This window comes from Chiloscyllium plagiosum, chromosome 12, assembly GCF_004010195.1.
Source record: "Chiloscyllium plagiosum isolate BGI_BamShark_2017 chromosome 12, ASM401019v2, whole genome shotgun sequence".
NCBI classification, from domain to species: Eukaryota; Metazoa; Chordata; class Chondrichthyes; order Orectolobiformes; family Hemiscylliidae; genus Chiloscyllium; species Chiloscyllium plagiosum.
This window is the reverse complement of record NC_057721.1, coordinates 29072387-29091502: the sequence shown is the minus strand read 5'-3', so window position 1 is coordinate 29091502 and position 19116 is coordinate 29072387. Positions and strand designations below refer to the sequence as shown.

Below are 19116 nucleotides of genomic sequence, written 5' to 3'. Positions count from 1 at the left end.
TAACAGCGAACTTCTGTTTAGCTGTGTTTTCCCACATATAATTCTGTTCTGTATGTAAATTTTTAGTGGAAAACATATTTGCTAATATAGCTCAAAGGAGTCTGATCAGTCAAAGGTGCACTTTCCTAAAAACTAAATGGTTTGCAAGAAGCATGTCAAAATATTTTTTGCTATATAATGTGATACAATTAATAGTAAATTGTACACTTTTTATTTTAAAAAGTGGATGATGATGGAGGAAAGATTGGACATGAAGGAAATAGTGAACTAAAAATTGAAAGTGGCCTATCGGCACAGGGCGATCGTTTAAAAACAGATGGTGCTTGTTCTGAAGTCATTAAAGTTTACATTTTCAAAGCAGATGATGGAGATGATGATTTAGGTGAGTAATTAGGTGTAATACTGCTATGTAAGTTTTTTTTTCAATGGTTTACTTAAAAACTGATAAACAATTAGGATGGAGAGTGTGAGTTACGACCATATTCTGTGGTTGAACTAGGTGACTTTCGGCAAAATTGTTAACTCAACTAATTTCTTGGCTTTTGTGTAATGGTTGTGGCCTTGTGTTATGTGAGTAACTAAGAAATAGGTTACTAAGAGTCCAATATATGTGTTTTTACATGCTTTCTTAGATCATTTTTGCACAGTGAAAGTTTGGTGTCTGTGTAGAACTTGGATTGTTACAAGCACGGAATCTACTGCCCCTCTTATTTCCCCTTGGAATGTTACACTCAAATTCAAGCTTTCTATCAAGAAAATAGAAATGAAGTAAGGTATTCCCAAGAATGTAAATTTCAGAAAATTTAGTTTTTGGCCTGCCCTATTTGTCCTTGCTTTTGTATACTCACTCCCATTGTTCCGTCGGAAGCATGTTGTCAATAAGTGTCTGTACTTCAAATATCTACAATGGTGAAATTGCAAGACTTTTTAATCTATACAGGAGTTTCTGCACTAGCAGATTCCTACAGTCTGCAACCGTGCCTTGTGTTATTTCTGTGAAATTTCACTTGTTTTGAGTCTGAGAAAACTATTGCAACAATAAGAAGTCTTTATAAGCTGAGGAAATGGGGTGATATGGGAAAAATTAGAAGAGTAGGAATTGCTGGATTTTGATGTACTTTTTAATGTTGCAGTGCTGTTAACCTTTTCTTTACTGCAATTTAAGGTGGAACTGTGGATATTGGTGAAAGTGAACCCGATAATGATCATACAGTTGGCCTACTGGACCAGGGCAGTGTAGGCAGAATATCACGAGAGAAGATGGTTTACATGACTGTTAATGATCCCAACCAGGAGGATGAGGACATAAGTAAGTAGCTGGTACAAATGTCTAACATTTAATTTTTGTGTTGTATATTAGTACAGGTTTAATGTTGCCTTTTGATTTTGTAAAAATAGGATTGTAACTAACAATGTTAAACACTACAGCAACAAATACTTTTAAAGAAAAAAATAATAGAGAAATAAATACATAACAATTTTTAAAACATTTTCTCACAGGATATGGGAATCGCTTGTTGGTCCAGTATTTATTATCCATCTCTAAATTCCCTTGAGAATCTGGTGGTGAGCTACGATGTACAGTTCCATTAGGGAGGAAGTTGCAAGATTTTGACCAGTAAAAGTGAGGAAATGTTAATACAGTTCCAAGTCAGGATGGCTTGAACTTTACGAGTAGTGATGCTGCTAAGCATTTGCTACCCATTATGCCCTTGTACATGTTAGAGGGTTGCAGATTTGGTTATAGAAGAAGCCTCACTGAGTTACTACATTCCAGCTTTTGTATGGTACATACATTTGCCACTGTGGCAGCGGTGAAGAAAGTGAATGCTGATGACGATGAATAGGATGTCAATCAAATGGGCTTCTAACAAGCATCTTGTTAGAAAATCCAGAGAAGCCCAAGCAATTGGAGAATTTTCCATCACACTTCTGGTACATACCTATAGATGCCTTTTTGGAAGTCAAAAACTAAATTATTAGCCTAGCCTCTAATCTGTGTTTTTGTAACCACTTTACTTATATGGCTAGTCTGGTTCAGATTCCGAAGATTTTGACAGTGGAGGATTCAGCAGTTGTATTGCCATTGAGTGTCAGGATGGCCTTTGTCCAGCATGTGTTTGGCACTTGTTAGCCCGAACCTTGATGTTGTTCATCCCTTGCCACATATAAGTGTGTATTCGAAGACTGAAAATGGTGCTAAACATTGTAAAGTCATCTGTAAACATTCCCACTTCTGACTTTATCGAGGAGGAATGCTATTGATGAAGCAGATGAAGATGTTTGTGCCTCAAAAACTATCCTGAGGAACTCCTGTATTGATGTAGCGGGACTGAGATGATTGGATTCCAACAATCATCAACATCTTCCTTTGTGCTTGGTATGAGTCCAACTAGTAGAGTTTTCCTGCTCATTCTTGTTGACTTCAATGTTTCTAGGGCTTCTTGAGGAAATTCAAGATGTCTTGAAATGGTTGTGAAACTTTGTTCTTATACTGGGGAGCCCATTTTATATAATTTCATTATCCCTGATGTGTCTGCTTAGTTTTGCCAGTGTAATTTTTTTGTTTATTCCTGGGATGTTGCTCACCTAAGCAAGCTTTCATAAATTACTCTTGCCTAGATATCCTGAAAATAGAAGTCACCTTCATGAGTGATTGATCTTACCAGGGAATGATTATTTTGGAGCTAATTATGTTATTTTTTGTATTGGTAATATGTTGCAGTAATTTTGCTAATGTCAGAAGTGGCAATTTATTAATTTTTATAACTTACCGTAATGAGATTTTAACACACAGCTTCTGGATTGCTGTGTTTGTCTGATAATAACACGCTATATTGTTTGATTAAACTTGCGTAAAAGCTTCGCTGTTTTTAGTAATTTAAAAATTGGCCCATGTGCATATATATATCCTGTAGTCGAGTGATCAATAACTTGCATTTGCTTACGTCATAGTGAATACAACACAACAAGAAGAGAACTGCTACCTTCAAACAAGTGAGTGCCTTTTTTATTGTATATATCCTAAAATTGAAGTTTAGATAGCATTGGAATATTGATTAGGTAGTCTTATTACTCAAATTATTGCTTCATTTTGAGCAGTAGTTTTTATGGAACTATTCTAAACACTATTCCCTGAGCATATTGATTAAAAGCACAGGACATGCTTTCGGCTTGAAAAGGCTTTTAGGATTGAGGTTTTAGACAATATCACAACATATTTACATTATATTTGTTTGATGTAATCAAGGCAGGTAGTTCTGGGATAATGCACATTTCAGCAGCACGATTTGATTATAACATTGCTGAAGAACTAGGGAACAGTATTTTGGAGAACGCTTACCTCTTGGCAATAGCGCAATTCTGGCAGGGTTCAGTTCATATGCTTCAGCCTACGCACTCGCGATGTCAACACCATTCTACACATACCGACGTCAGCTGCTGACAGAGCAGCTTTCTGTGAGAAGTACTATATAGAGAGCAGCTTTCTTACATTTTTTTTTTACATGTACAATGTGAAATTTTCTTTTTTGTTTTGTTAATAAATATGATTTAAAACTTTCATTCAGCCTGTGGTATACTTTGCATTAGACTTTTGGGTGATTCTTGAGCGATTGTGAGTGTTTTGTTTTTGCTGGTCTGCCTCAACTCCACTTTTCCCATAGGCCCCACTTTTTCATTTATGAGAGGTTTCGCTGCACCACAACAACATTGTTATAGGAGAACTACCTGTAAATTATTTTAATCCCAGTTGATCTCTGTGGTGGTAGTTACAAAATTTGAAGAAAATTTTGAATTAAATAGATACTGATTGTAATCATGACCTAATGAATGGAATCAACTCATGACCAAACACAATTGTTATGACATGGCAGTGAACCTCTCTATAAAGTAAACCAAACACCCAGAAAAGCTCACCTCGCCACGTAATCTGTTAAAATATGAGTGCTGGAGATATCCCAAATTCCACTATTTAAAGAAAATAATATCAATTTATTTTTCTAACTCTAAAAGTGAACATTAAAGAATAACTATTCACAACTCTAAGCCCCCCTTTCTCTTAACCGCTTATTATCTGACTCCAACTCTTTAACAATATGCTGTTCCAATAACACACATTCAAATTACATGAACTTAATTTCAAAACCACACAGCCGCTGTTGTCTTCGGTGTCTGTCTTCTTTCGGCTAAAGATTTCCCTGGGTCGTCTTTCTTTTTACTGCGAGTATGTTTCATATGAAAAGGTACCTTTTGATAGAGAGTGTTTCCTAATTTCTTGGGTCTCTCCTGATGGCAGTCGCGCTCTCTGCAATTTTCAAAATGCCTACATTTTTATAGCCCCAACATTGGATCGTCTCATTGGTTAAATGTTGGCAAAACAATAAATTCAAACTCAAAGGGTTTTAGTATCCTGGGACATAATTTAAACTGGTTACGGTTGAGTTGTTGTCAAACAGCAACCAAATCGGGTATCAATTTCACAGGCAACTGTTACATATTTTCAATTTTCCAGTACACCTTTGGACTGCCATCTAGTCATATACATAGGTGTGTGTAAGCTGTCAGTTCAGAACAGCATTCACGCTCTCTGAAAGGTTCAGTACACATCTTCAACTTCATAACACAATATTGGAAACTTTCAAGCTAAATTTGTTTCAATTTAATTAAATGTAATACTTAGATATCTGTAAACTAAACTCTTTAAGTATTCATATCAAGCTTCAGTCCCTTTTTTTTGAAATATAAAATATTTATCATTTGAAGAGCGATGTTGCTTGTGGATAGCAGCATAGTTGTGGATTGTGGGTAGACAAGCAGACTTTCTGTTTCAACATGATGGCAAAGTTGTATCTGGCCTAAGAATATTACCTAAAGTGCAGTTTGTCATTTTTCCCCCAGTGTGTTCAGATTTCAGTTCTTCTGTATCATATTCAATTCCTGAGGAATTTAGCTGTTGCATCCACATTTGGATCGAAGCTGTGATGTTTTCTGGAGGTGGGGCGGTTCTGGTGGAATATGAACACAGCTTTTATTTCTTTTCCTGAACTAAGGAGTTTCAAATCCCCTCTTTTTTTACAGTAGTGCTTATTCTACCCCATACCAATGTTGTGTGCTTTTAGTTGTAGGACAAAGTGAAGAAACATTGAGTGCAGAAAACTTCATTCACATTTCCCCCCACCAGGAAGAAAAACACCCGAGTGATCAGTGACAAGCAGTGCAAGAACAGAGCTTTATTGACTAGTCGCAATTGATGATTCCTTTGATGAACTTTAATGATTTGGAATTGGCTAATATTGCTGTAATTGGTCTGGCTAAATTAATCCTGCATTTTGTCACTAAGATACACCTGGGCAAATTTTGAATAGAAGTCATCGTCACAGATATTCTAAAATTCATTTTTTGAAGGGCACGATGAACTTTGATGCACAGGTTTTAAGTATTATGTGCATGATGCTGTCAGGGATTCATAATAAGCAGGAAGAGGGGTAAGCCATTCAGGTCTTCAAGTTGCTCCACCATTTAATAATGTAATACCTAATTTCCTAAAATTAACCCCACCTTCCTCCAATCTCCCCTATGCCTTCAATCCTTCATACCAAAAAATTATTGATCTTTGTCTTGTATATACTTAATGAGTGGACATCCACAACTCTCAAGTATAGAAATCCAAAGATTCACAGATATTAAAGTGGAAAAATTTCTCTTGATGTTGACTCTTTAATCTGATACTGTGATGTTACTGAGATCATCTCTCATTTTTGTAATAGGAAACATTGATCTAGTCTACCTTGTAGCCTTTGTGTATGTAGTCCGAAACTGGACAGTATGGATTGAACAGATTGTTGCTAATTTACACAACCAATCAAAATGATTTGGATTGTTGCATTCATAATCATCTGTTTGAGTGTAAAAGATGGATGAATAAATGAAGAACTTAAGGAAAACAATCTGGCACCTGAAGAAGAAAGATGCCATTGTTTCAGCTCGGCTGATGAAGATATTTTTAAACTGGATACATGAAAGCCAACAGTTACTTAAATAATGATGCACTTTTCCCATTATACTTGAGTCATTTTCATTTTAACAGTATTAAACGTTTTACTTTATCCTCAATAATATGACTAAAATTGCTCTTTAATCACCATTAACATCTACTACCACTGATTATGAAACTGATTTACCTTAGAGATAATAAGGAAATTATTGATTTACATAAATTTACGTATTGGGAAAGGAAAAAGGAAAATCTAAATGTGAACAAATTAGGTTTACCTCCACAACATTATACAAGAATTGGATCCATATTGCCCTGAAAGTTTTTGCTTTTATGTTTAGTAGATAAATATATACTCATGTATCTATGTCTTGAGTTACTTTTTAACGAATTGAGAGAAATTCTCTGCCACTTCTCAAGCCTATTGATTGGTTTTTGCAGGTTGTACTGATATTGCAGATGAAGTTTACATGGAAGTCATTGTAGGAGAAGATGATGCAACAGTCGGTCATGAGCAACAAATTGAAGACGCAGACATTAGCAAAACATTTGTGCCTGTAGCTTGGGCTACTGCATATGGTAATTATTTTTAAATTTTCTTCCTTAGCATTTCCTTTTTATTGTAGGATTATTTTCAGTGTAATGTTATATATTTTATTGAAAGTTTTCTTTTGCATTTTATACTTATCAAGTCGATGCATCTGTAAGAAAGGGATACAATTTCCCTTTCTCCACCCCTACTCAACATTCCACTGATTACTACATGAAAACTTAGTCTGCAGATAGATAGATGAGGAGACTTTTTTTCTGAACTTTTGATTTCAGTAGCCTGAAGCATAGTCTGCATTTAGTCTGTTTTGAAACTGCTAAAGTACGTTCCTACTCATTCAAGTCCCTAGAACTTTCTGGCACAGTGGGACATTAAACTATTTGAGGAAATTGCTAGTGCTATTCCTTAGTAAGCCACTGGGAGTGAAGTGTGTCCAATTTTACTTTGCTTCAGCTTTCTGCGCTTGGTGGGTGAGATCTTACAAACTAATGGAGGATCATGGCACACAGTAAATTAGAATAGTGTACATGACATGTTATAATTTGAAACTAGAAAAGAAAGCAATCTGTACTAAACTCAACCAAAAATTGAAGATCTCAAAAGCCTAATATGTAAATAAGGACAATGTTGTGAGTTTGGGTTCTGAGGAAGGTTAATTGACCTGAAATATTGACATTTTTTCACTCTCCACAGATGTTGCCAAAGTTGCAGAGTAGTTCTAGCAATGCCTGCTTTAATTTCAAAGCTTTGGGCAGGATAACTGTGCATTTTAAAATAGGAAGGCAAAATCAGGACCACAGGCCATATTTAGCTATGAAGATTAAGTCAAAAGATTTTACATAATGCTTACCAAGTCATCATTTTAGTTGCTGGAGTGTATTTTATCCTTTCACGATCAAAATTGAATCTGACAGAGGTCAATTTCTGAAATTTGTTGATTTTGTTTTGTTTTTTTATTTTGGCTTCTAGAATATGCACAAGAAGCACCGGTTATATTTTTAATTCTGAGTTAGGAACTGTAGCCAAATTCTGTGGATTAAATCAGTAATTCTAATATAATATACATATCTCTGCACAAAAATGAATTTTTCTTTACTCCGTGTTTGAAATCCATAAATGTCTATTAATATTGCCCGTTGTCCTTGCATGAGCCAATAATATGTTAAAAATTGTTGATGACAGTATCACAGGTATCACCATGAGTCAGTGGTGTCAGAAGATTATTCTTGAGTATGCAATCTATAAATGTATATTCACCAACTGACATCACTAAAATTGGTTATTTGGTCATAACTGCATGGCACTTTGGTTTTGGTGTGATAAATTGGCAGCCAACATTTCCAGATTACAATAATCTGCATGTGACCATGTATCAAAAATACCGCAGTGGCTCTAAAACCCATGAGGTGCTATGAGGTCGTGTAAGGTGCAGTGTAAATATGTTCTTCTTTATTATGACTGGCTTAAACATACTTTATTCAGCATTCAGTGCATTTGCCAGTATCAATCACTGAATAGTAATTTGAAGTAGAATTTTTAAGGCAGTGATGGAGTGTATCTGTTAAAGCAACTTTCTGGGATTCCACCATGTTGGGTTTTCTAAGTGGAATGGTTCTGTTTTAATGGCCCTTCTGTTTCAACTAATATTTTAGAACTGACAAAATTAATATCCTGTACAGTTCTTCTGCTATAAGATCAGAAGACATAGGAACAGAAATTAGGCCATTCAGCCTATCAAGTCTGCTCTGCCATTCAGTCGTGGCTGATGGTTTCTCAACTGCATTCTCCCGCTTTCTTCCTGTAACCTTTGATCCCCTTGATACTCCACGCATTTTGTTAAAGTGAATTTGCTGTAACACGATTGACAAATTGGGGACACTGTTTCTAAAGTGCAAACTTCTAAAGTGTGTGTTGGCTGTAACATGATTACATCACCAATACTTTAAACGCTGTTTCTAAAATGTGATTTTTCTATAATATGGTGTTGCACAAGAACGCAACCATCACGTTATAAAAGAATTACCTGTATACAAAGGAACCTCGATTATCCGAAAACACGGACAGGGAGTATTTTGTTCGAGTAAATTGAATGCGGGATAATCGAATACTGGATAACATAGTTAACCAAGCATCGGGACCTTGCGATCTTGTTCACATAATCTGAAACTCAGTTAATCAAATACCGGATAATCAAGGTTCTTCTGTACTGGTTCTGGCACAGCAGCAATGACATATTCAATGCTATCTTTTATATTTTAAAACCTTAAGCTAATGTAAAACTTTTCAGTGGATTTGTTTACCTGTAAAATACATTGGAAATAATACTTGCAAATTGTAAAATTTTAATGTAATATGTCCTGAAATGAATGCGGATCATTCATATTTGTGTTAGGTTAACAAAATATAGTAAGACACTGTGAATGGCAATTAGTCCTAATCTTTGAACTGCAAAGATCTATTTTAAAATCTTAGTGTTATTGTATCCATGCTTTCATAGCTTCTTCCAACTTGTTGGAAGCATGTAGGGACTGTTTAACCTTTGCTTGTGACCAAACTTTCTTTCTAGGAGATTATCGTATGTACTCTGTCAAATTACAGAAGTATTTGCATTTTCTTTGTCTATTTTTTCATCTCCTCCTTTCTTGTTACTACATTGTTTTTAAGGTAAAGATTAATTTGATCTTATACAATTAGAGGAATGGATTGACTTTGGAATTGGTGTAAGAAATAAGTTAATTATGTAAAGCAGGAGATAAGACTTGATTAGCTAGCTCCATAGTAGTTTTGGATCCATCTTGGATGAATTTCTTCAAATACAACTCTTTAAATAAAGGCCCAGGCATACATCTAGATAATAATGGCCAAATGTAACAAATGAAACATTTTTTTAAAATTCTATATAAATATAACATATTTTCAAAAAATCAATTAAGGTACCCACATAGAATATGTAAATGAACAATAGAAATTGATCACAATGTTTTGTCCTTTCTCAGGTAACAGTTCTGAGACTGTAGAGAACAAGAATGGAACTGCCAGCCATCTTCTACAAGCAGATGGAACAGCTGAGCTTAACAGGCTGGCAAAACCAAAGTCGAGGAAAAGGAGGAGATTTGAAAGTAGACAGTATCAGACAGGTACAGAATGTTCCTCATTGATGCACATTCTGTGTTGGCTATGGAGGAACATTTTTATGGTGCTATTTAATGATTGATTAATTTCAACTTAGCAAAACTGACTACTTTCCATTTCACATACATCTTCAGGAAATATGACTTCACTATATCAGCTGACATTACCTGTGATAGTTTCTTTGATATCTTTTTAACATTCGGTGCACCAAGAACTATCATTCACAGGCAATATAACTGGGAAATTTGATCATACATTCACACTTTTTTTTAGAAAAAACTTTCCCTTCATTCAGGTAAGAAAGTGCCTGATGCACACTTCGAACTCTGGCAGTGTGGCCAGTTATCATTGGGTGAAGGTTCTGCTTTATGCTGCACTTGTGGTTGTGCAGAATTGTGCTGAAAATCTACTTAATGTTAAAGAAGCTTGTAACATTGGCCATGAAGATAGAGTCAACTAATAATTAAATTCTCGTATTCCAGAATTAGTTAAACAGGATTTGGACTGAGATTTTCATTATCATTACAAACTTTGATTTCTACACCTGCTACACAACCATCCACTAATTTTCCAATATAGTGGGCAGTTGCTACACTATTTTAAAAGCATCCACACTCATTTAATCATGGAATGGCAACAGTCATGTCTGGTTAATATATGCTAACTGCCTGGTAATTCTAGGTGCAGTACTCATTTCATATTAGCAGATTCTGCTCCCTGTATCTTTTACTTTTTCATTATTTGTGTAGGTCCATTCACTGGAAAGTAGAGATTAAGAGCCATTCTCCTGTTTTGACCTGTTGCCTTGCATTGCTGTCGTATTGCCATATGAATTAAAAGAGCCAATGACAAAAGCACATATGAAAACCAAGCATCATTGTGCTATTAATTATTGTGCTACAATGTCTTTATAAAGCCAGTGTGAAGATGTTTGCCGTTGCCTATTACAAATTATAGCTCAAATGTGGGTACATGTATATGAACAATTAGCAATCAAAAAAACATAGTTGCGTGTGAACTTGGCATGGATCATATTGCTTTATTAGGAAAAATTGAGCAGTTTGCAACTGTACTATTTGGAATTGAGAAGAAGGAGATTTTATTGAAATGTAATGATTTTTGGGGAATTTGATAAGATAGATCCTGATAGAATGCTTTTTATCGTGGGAGAGTCGAGAACAAGTTGGACACATTTTAAAATTAAGGGTCTTCTAATTATAGAATCCCCACAGCATGGAAACAGGCCATTCGGCCCAACAACTCCACACCAACTCTCCAAACAGCACCCCACTGGGCCTGTCCCTCTATCCTATCCCTGTTACCTTGCATTTCTCATGGCTGACACACCTAACCTGCACGTTTGGGGCGGCGCAGTGGCTCAGTGGTTAGCACTGCTGCCTCTCAGCGCCAGGGACCCAGGTTCGATTCCTGCCCTGGGTAACTGACTGTGGAGTTTGCACATTCTCCCTGTGTCTGCATGGGTTTCCTCCGAGTGCTCCGGTTTCCTCCCACAATCCAAAGATGTGCAAGTTAGGTGAATTGCCCATAGTCAGGGGTGAAAATGGGGAATGGGTCTGGGTGGTTATTCTTTATGGTCAGCATGGACGGGTTGGACCAAAGGGTCGGTTTTCATGCTGTACATCTCTATGACTCTATCCCTGAACACTGGACAATTTGGCATGGCAAAGCCACCTAACCTGCACATCTTTGTTCTGTGAGAGGAAACTGGAGCATCGGGAGGAAACCCACGCTGATGTGGGGAGAACATGCAAACTCCACACAGTCAGCCGATGCTGGAATAAAACCCGGGTCCCTGGCACTGTGAGGCAGCAGTGCTAACCACTGAGCCATCATGCCAAGATGGAAAAGAGGATTTTCTTCTCAGATGAATTTGCTTCCACAACAGTGAAAGAAGGGTGATTGAATGTATTTGAGGTTGAGTTAGACAGATTTTTGATTGACAGGGAGGATTATGGAGGTGGTAGGAAGAAATGGGGAATGAAGTCCACAATCACATCATCCATACTCCTTTGAATGGTGGAGAAGATTTAATGAATGGACTACTCCTATTCTTATGATCTCGTTAACACTTGAGCAAAGATGCACTGAGCAGTTATCTGATAGATGCAACAGTTCCATAGGCTTACTTCGCCTGGTTCCAGATCCTGTGGGTGGTGCTATTAAGCCAGACCACCAACATTGGCTGCTAGACAATGTCCAGCTGATTTTTGCCATTCTGAAGTATCCTTCTCAAACCTGTGAACCCTCCTACGCCCATCATCTGCAAGTGCACGTCCAGTACATCAGCCATCAAACAGCAAATTAAGTGCCATGCTGGTCCCTCACTAGGCCACTTATTCTATGGGCTGAATCTTAGGGTTTTTTTTGACTAAGTCTGTGAATTTGCATTGAGCTTTTAGGAAGGATATCTGCTACAAGACCTAGCATGCTTTCTTGCCATATCTTATTGAACTTGCTTCACTAACTACCTAACCTACCCTTATTGGCTCCTCATGTCCAACTCCAGGTCCAATTTACCAGATGCTATTTCCAGTGACATCTTTTGTCCTGTCATCATCTTTAAAAGGCATTGTGCACCAAACACCGTCAGTCCTGAGCTGCCCTGCAACGTTCTTGAAGTTTGTTCAGGGTATGCAGAGAGATGGAAATTAGCCTTTGGCTGTGCAGTCGGGGACCTGAAGGTCCTGCTGGGTAGTGTGGCGCAGACAGGGCTTCCTCTTCGCTCAGAACCTGGATTGGAGATCATGACATAAAACAATACCAACCTAGTGTGAGGTTGCCACCTGAAGTAAAGCTGCCTCAGTCATCTGGATTAATGTGCAGTACTGTAGGTAGAAGGCCAGTGGCCTTGTGTTGTAACTGTATTGGAACCGCTTGTTGGGGACATGACTAGTTTTGGAGCACAGGTCTTCAGTTATTATTGCAGGATATTGTTAGGACCCCTAGTCTTTCAGTTTCCGGTAGAGTGAATCAAATTCGGGTTGAAGACTGGCATTAGTGATGCAAGGGTGGCACAATGGTTAGCATTGCTGACTCACAGCACCAGGTCCAGTTCCAGTCTTGGATGACTGTTTGGAGTTTGCATATTCTCCCCTTATCTGCTTGGGTTTCTGCCAAGTGCACTGTTTTCCTCCCACAGGCCAAAGATGTGCAGGTTAGGTAGATTAGCCGTGGTAAATGTGGTGTTACAGGGACAGGGTAGGGGACTGGGTCTTGGTGGGATGCTCTTCAGAGATTCAATGCAGACTGAATGGGCCAAATGGCCTCAATCTGCATTGTCAGGATTCTGTGACCTCCGTGGTGCCTGGGATGGATCATCCACTTGGCACATCAGGCTGTAGAAGGTTGAAAATACATCAGACTTATCTTTTGCACTGGTGTTGAGGATGGAAATATTTGTTGAGCCTCTAGTTCTGATAGTTGTTTGCTTGTCCACCACATTCATAATTGGCAGGAGTACAAAGATTAAATCTGATCTTTTGATTATGGGGTTGTTTAGCCCTGTCTTTTAAATGCTGTTTCCACTGTTTAGCATGCTACCATTCTGGCTGTGTAGTTGCTCCAGATAGGCATTTTTTTAAAGTTATGTCTGGTGCTTCTGCTGACATAACCTCCTGCATTTTTCATTTAACCAGAGTTGATCTCCCTGCTTTGTGATAATAGTGGAATGGGAAATGTGCCACTCCATGAGTTTACAAATTGTGGTTGAATATAATTCTGCTGCTAATGGCCCATGGCACTTGATGCTCAGCTTTGGATTGTGACCCATTTAGTATGATGGGATGACAATGAAAGGATCTCCACAATGACAGTGTGGTTTTCGTTCCTACTGATACTGTTTTGGTTGGATGCATCTGTGACAGGCAGATTGGTGAGGATGAGGTTTGATAGATTTTTCCCTCTTGTTGGTTTCCTTACCACTGCCAAGAACAAGTCTAGCAGCTATGTTATTTTGGACTCAGCCAGCTCAGTCAGTAATTGTAGCCTAAGGTTTAGGACTTGGTGAGCATAGTCAGTACTCGGGCTATGGAGCTATTCTTGACTTTGAATTGCTGCCCCACCCATTCTTCAGCATTCCTCCATGTGATTTCATCTTGGAATTAATACTGATGCAGCAGTGGGTATATTTTGTTATGGATGTATGTTAGTATGCTGCAATAAACAGGAGATTTATCTTTGATTTGATGATGTGAAGGAGCCGGTCTTGGACCGGTGTGGACAAAGTTAAAAATCGCACAACACCAGGTGATAGTCCAACAGGTTTATTTGGAAGTGCTAGCTTTCGGAGCGCTGCTCCTTTATCAGGTAGCTGTGGAACAGGATCACAAGACACAAAGCTAGTGCTTCCAAATAAACTTGTTGGACGAAAACCAGGTGTTGTGATTTTAACTGTGATTTGATGGAATGAGGTTTCATGGCATCAGGAATCAATGTCTAGATCAGTTCCCTCCAAACTGTATACCACTGCATTGCTACCTTTGCTGGGTTGGTGGATCTATCCTGTGGTGAGACAGGACAAACCCTGGGATGCTGGTGGTAGTACCTAGAACTTTATCTATCAGGTATGATTCTAAGAGTATGACTGTGGCTTGACTAGTCTGGGAAAGTTGTCCCACAATCTTGACAGAAGGTTCTAGATGTTAGGAAAGCAGACTCTATGGGGTTGACAGGGGTGTTTTTGCCACTGCAGTTTTCATTACTTAGGCCAGTGCCAGGTAGTTTTTCTAATTTCAGTTCATTCTTCAGACTTACTCGCACTTTGATATAACTATGTGGCTTACAAGTTCGTTTTAGACGGCAGTTGAGAGTCAATTGCATCATTGTTTGTCTGGAGTCACATATAGGCCAACTTCCTAATTGTTTGTAAAGTATCTGGGTTTTTAAATTTACATTCATATTTCCAAGTCATCATGTGCTTTCTTTAAAACCATTATCCCTGTTCCCATCCTCCTCCACTCTAACCACCTTTTGATGCGCCACTGGCTTACATTGATGCGTGGATTCATTTGCCTTGGGTACTATCTGGTGGCACATTCAACTGAACAGTTTTTTTTCTACTTTGTTGACAGGCTGATCACTATACACAATAACTGTCAAAGGAATGTGCATCACAATCCATTTAATCCTGTCCAGACCTATAATTTACTTTACAACAGAGGATTTTGGATTACATTCAGGGATGGGATCTGTTACTTTTTAATCTCTCCCTCAACTGAAGGGTATTAATGACAATGGCAGAACCATTCATATCTGTTTTGATTAGATCAGCTAACAAAAAGTGCATTGATCAGAATTGTAGGGCACTATGCTCCTTATTAGTTGAAACATGAGGGAGGGCTACCTGAGAGCGTTTTTGAGTACAGCTGCTTCTTTTCAACATTCCTGGGCCTAGTAGGAGAAGAATGGAGATTTTATTTTGAGTAAGTAATTTAATTTATTTTATTACATAGGACAGAGGTTTGATTTGCAACTTTCTCATTTATGCTATTTTGAAGCTTATGTAAAATGTAACATTTTAAGATCGTTGTTGAGATGCATGAAAGACAATTTAATTACAGAAAGTTATTCACTTTCTGTCTGTTGTGGGCAATAATGTAATGATAATGTCAATGAACTAATAATCCAGAACCCCAGCTAATATTCTAGCACCGTGGGTTTGAATCCCACCATGGCAGATTCAATAAAAACCTGGAATTAAAAATATAAACTAGCCTAAACAGCAGATTGTCATTTTTATAAAACTCTGGTTCACTAATGTCCTGCAAGGAAGGAAATCAGATGTCCTTACCTGGTCTGGCCTACATGTGACTCCAGACCTAATAATGTTGATTTATAACTACCCTCTCAGCAATTAGTGCTGGCCAAGCCAGCAATGCTCATATACTGTGAAAGAATAAAAAAGAATAACTATGATATCCCTGGAACCATTAAAAAGTAACAGATGTACTAGTTTGATGTTATAGTAATAATTTGGTGCTGAAGACTGACATTTTATTCTTCATTCTGTTACAGCAATCATCATAGGGCCAGATGGACATCCCATAACTGTTTATCCATGTATGATCTGTGGAAAAAAATTTAAATCCAGAGGTTTCCTGAAGCGACACATGAAAAATCATCCAGAGCAGCTGACCAAGAAAAAGTACCAGTGTACTGACTGTGATTACACTACTAACAAGAAAAACAGTTTACACAACCACTTGGAGAGTCACATGCTTATGAACAAAGTGGAGAAGACCTATGAGTGCGATGAATGTGGCAAAGTGTTTTCTCATCCAGGAGCACTGGTTTCCCACAAATTGGTTCACCGTGAAAAAGGAGCCACAAAGATGCACAAATGCAAATTTTGTGAGTATGAGACTGCAGAACAAGGGCTTCTGAATCGCCACCTCTTGGCTGTGCATAGCAAGAATTTTCCACACATATGTGTGGAGTGTGGCAAGGGATTTCGCCATCCTTCAGAGTTGAGGAAACACATGCGAACCCACACTGGGGAGAAACCTTATCAGTGCCAGTACTGTGACTACAAATCAGCTGATGCCTCAAATCTGAAAACTCACATGAAGACAAAGCACAGCAAGGATCTACCATTCAAATGTGAGCATTGCTTGATGACATTCACGGATGCCAAAGAACTACAGAAACATGCCATCATGCATCAGGGACACAAGACCCACCAGTGCACACATTGTGATCACAGAAGTTCCAACTCTAGTGATTTGAAGCGCCATATTATTTCAGTCCACACCAAGGACTATCCTCATAAGTGTGAAGTATGTGATAAAGGCTTTCATCGACCCTCTGAGCTTAAGAAACACATGTCCACTCACAAGGGTAAAAAACTGCACCAGTGTAGGCACTGTGACTTTAAAATTGCAGACCCTTTTGTTCTTAGTCGTCATATTCTTTCAGTTCACACCAAGGATTTGCCATTCAGATGTAAACGTTGCAAAAAGGGCTTTCGACAACAGGTTGAACTTAAGAAGCATATGAAGACCCATAGTGGCAAAAAGGTTTACCAATGTGAGTACTGTGAATATAGCACTACTGACGCCTCAGGCTTTAAACGGCATGTTATTTCAATTCATACAAAGGACTATCCACATCGTTGTGATTACTGCAAGAAAGGCTTCCGAAGACCTTCGGAAAAGAACCAGCATATCTCTCGACATCATAAGGATGCAGTTTTGGTTGAGGGGTTACCATGAACTATTACCAAGTTAGGAAGCAGCTACTTCCAGTGCATCCATTTAATGGTAAAGAATATTGTGTATATTTGTCGTTAAAGACTTAAAAATTAAGTTCACTTCAATAATTGAACTAACTTATCCCCTTTTCCAATTGTATTGTCATAGATTGAAGATCTAGTCTAAAATGCAAATTAATGTCCACAGACATAGAAATCCATTAAATGGACAGGTTTTGCGATATGGTGTCAGATCTTAAGATATGAATGTAATAAATTAGTTACAACAAATCAGCTACAGCTTTGGCTTCTGCCATTATATAATTACTGAATCCAAAATTAGCTATTTCTGAAACAATTTAGCTTCAGTTTAATTATTGATGGCAAATGTGGTCCTTTTATTAGTTTGTATCATTGCTCAGTTTTGTTGAAGTGCTACAGTTTATGTGCTTGCTTGCTTGCCTGTTTTCTGGCTGAAATTCATGTTATCAGCACATCCTCCTGTATTTTGAAATTTCATTTGGTGTTGGAATTGTAGTTATTTTTCCATCTGTGCTTTTGATGCTTCAGTGTATTATGGTAATGGTATGTTTTCAGCCCTTATCTGGATTTACATTTTTATTACAGTTTCATCTTTTAAAAAGAGGGAAAAAAATCTTCACTTGATGTAACCTTGGGACTAAAGGCCTTTGCCTAACTACATTTTACTTGTTCTTCCAGATGTGCTTCATTCCTCTGTGTCAAATGTGGTCTAGCAATGCATTGTTGTGGCAGGATTATTTCATCAAATTTACTTTTCCGTATATGGTGTGTAAAAAAAAAAATGACATTGCTCATGTTTTTACAAGTGTACACATTTTTTCCAGAATTATATTTTGCCAATGTCTTTATCTTGTAAAAATAAAACAAATAGCGCTATATGTTTTTTAAAAAAAGTTCTGTGCTTTCTGTATACTGCAGCTTAATCTTAAAGCAGCAACTTAAAAGAAAATGTATGTATTAGTAGTATTTGTTCTGCATGAGCTGCAAAATCTATTTTAAAACAAATAACTCCAGATGTAGGGAAATGTTTTACATGATGTACCTCAGTCTGATCATAATGTTGGAGAGGTGTTGGGGTATTGGGAAGGGTGTTGCAGGGAATTGTGTGGTGAAAGAGAGGCTTTCTTTCTGACTAAATCTTTATAACATACAAAGTAAAAAGAATGTATATTTGATAACATTGAACAACCACTGTTGATAATCTTCTGAAATAGCCTTCAAATAGTTTATTTGTTTGAGAAACTTGATATAATTGGACGGTTAAAACAATAAAATTGCAGTATAATTCAGGATTTTCAGTATAACATTTTTGAGCTTCAAGATGATGTCCTGCTTCTAATCTCTACAGCATCCTGTAAGGTTTGAAATGCAATGAGTTGGCTTCATTTGTACGTCAGCAAAGTATGAATGGTATGCAAATGAAAGGAAATTTCAAATGGAAGAATTGAAAATTATATCATAATGTAACTGGCAAAACTCATAATTCTGCTACATGTTTTCAATGCATAAGCATTTTTTTTGCTGAAAATGGGAGAACATTCCATTTCTATAAAGGACTTTTTTAAAAGCCATATTCAAAATTCTTCAGAAAACAGTTCATTTGAAATCACTCCAGAAAGAGAGCCTATGAGAAGTATTTTTAAAAATTGCAGTTTTTAAAAGCTTTGCAATTTAACCCCCCACCACCACCACCTTTTCCTTCCTTATTACAAAATAGCGTAAACTCTTAATTATTTGAAATCTGCTTGAAAACATAGATTTTGCAGTGCATTGAATTAGACACTACTTAGTAGTTATATAAATATTCTACTGTTTCATTTAGCTAACTTCAGCCCCTCTCATTCCTTTTTAATGTGAACTCCATATTGCAACAATCTCCATTCTCATTTTTGAACTTTTGTAAGGAAATCTTTAGTGCTGTAATATCCACTATATGCCATGTGAAACTTAGTTGAATTACTGTCTTGTCAGAAACATGTATGATATTACATTTGCTATTTTGATACTAGGAACCTTTGGAAGTTCCTTTAGAACTGTACATGACAGCAGATGCTGTGCTATTGGTTGAGCTTAAGCACACCTCATTGTAATTGTAGTGCCAGAGGCTATGGTCCAGACCATCTTCGCAACTGCCTGCACTGCTCCAATTTAATACTATTTTCAGAATAATGGAAAATTGATGAAGGGGAA

At 37.4% G+C, this 19116-nt stretch overlaps 1 protein-coding gene across 3 annotated transcripts in view; it reads left to right on the top strand.

Moving 5' to 3' along the window:
* Positions 1-18395, top strand: part of LOC122555088 (zinc finger X-chromosomal protein-like) — a 51652-nt gene extending 33257 nt beyond the window's left edge. For all 3 annotated transcript variants that reach the window (XM_043700764.1, XM_043700762.1, XM_043700763.1), the window contains exons 5-10: positions 224-382; positions 1166-1309; positions 2956-2997; positions 6437-6574; positions 9542-9682; positions 15711-18395. In XM_043700764.1, coding sequence (XP_043556699.1) covers positions 224-382; positions 1166-1309; positions 2956-2997; positions 6437-6574; positions 9542-9682; positions 15711-16906 — 1820 coding nt within the window. In that variant the 3' untranslated portion in view covers positions 16907-18395. The remainder of the gene's footprint in view (positions 1-223; positions 383-1165; positions 1310-2955; positions 2998-6436; positions 6575-9541; positions 9683-15710) is intronic.
* The last annotated feature ends 721 nt before the right edge of the window (positions 18396-19116 follow it).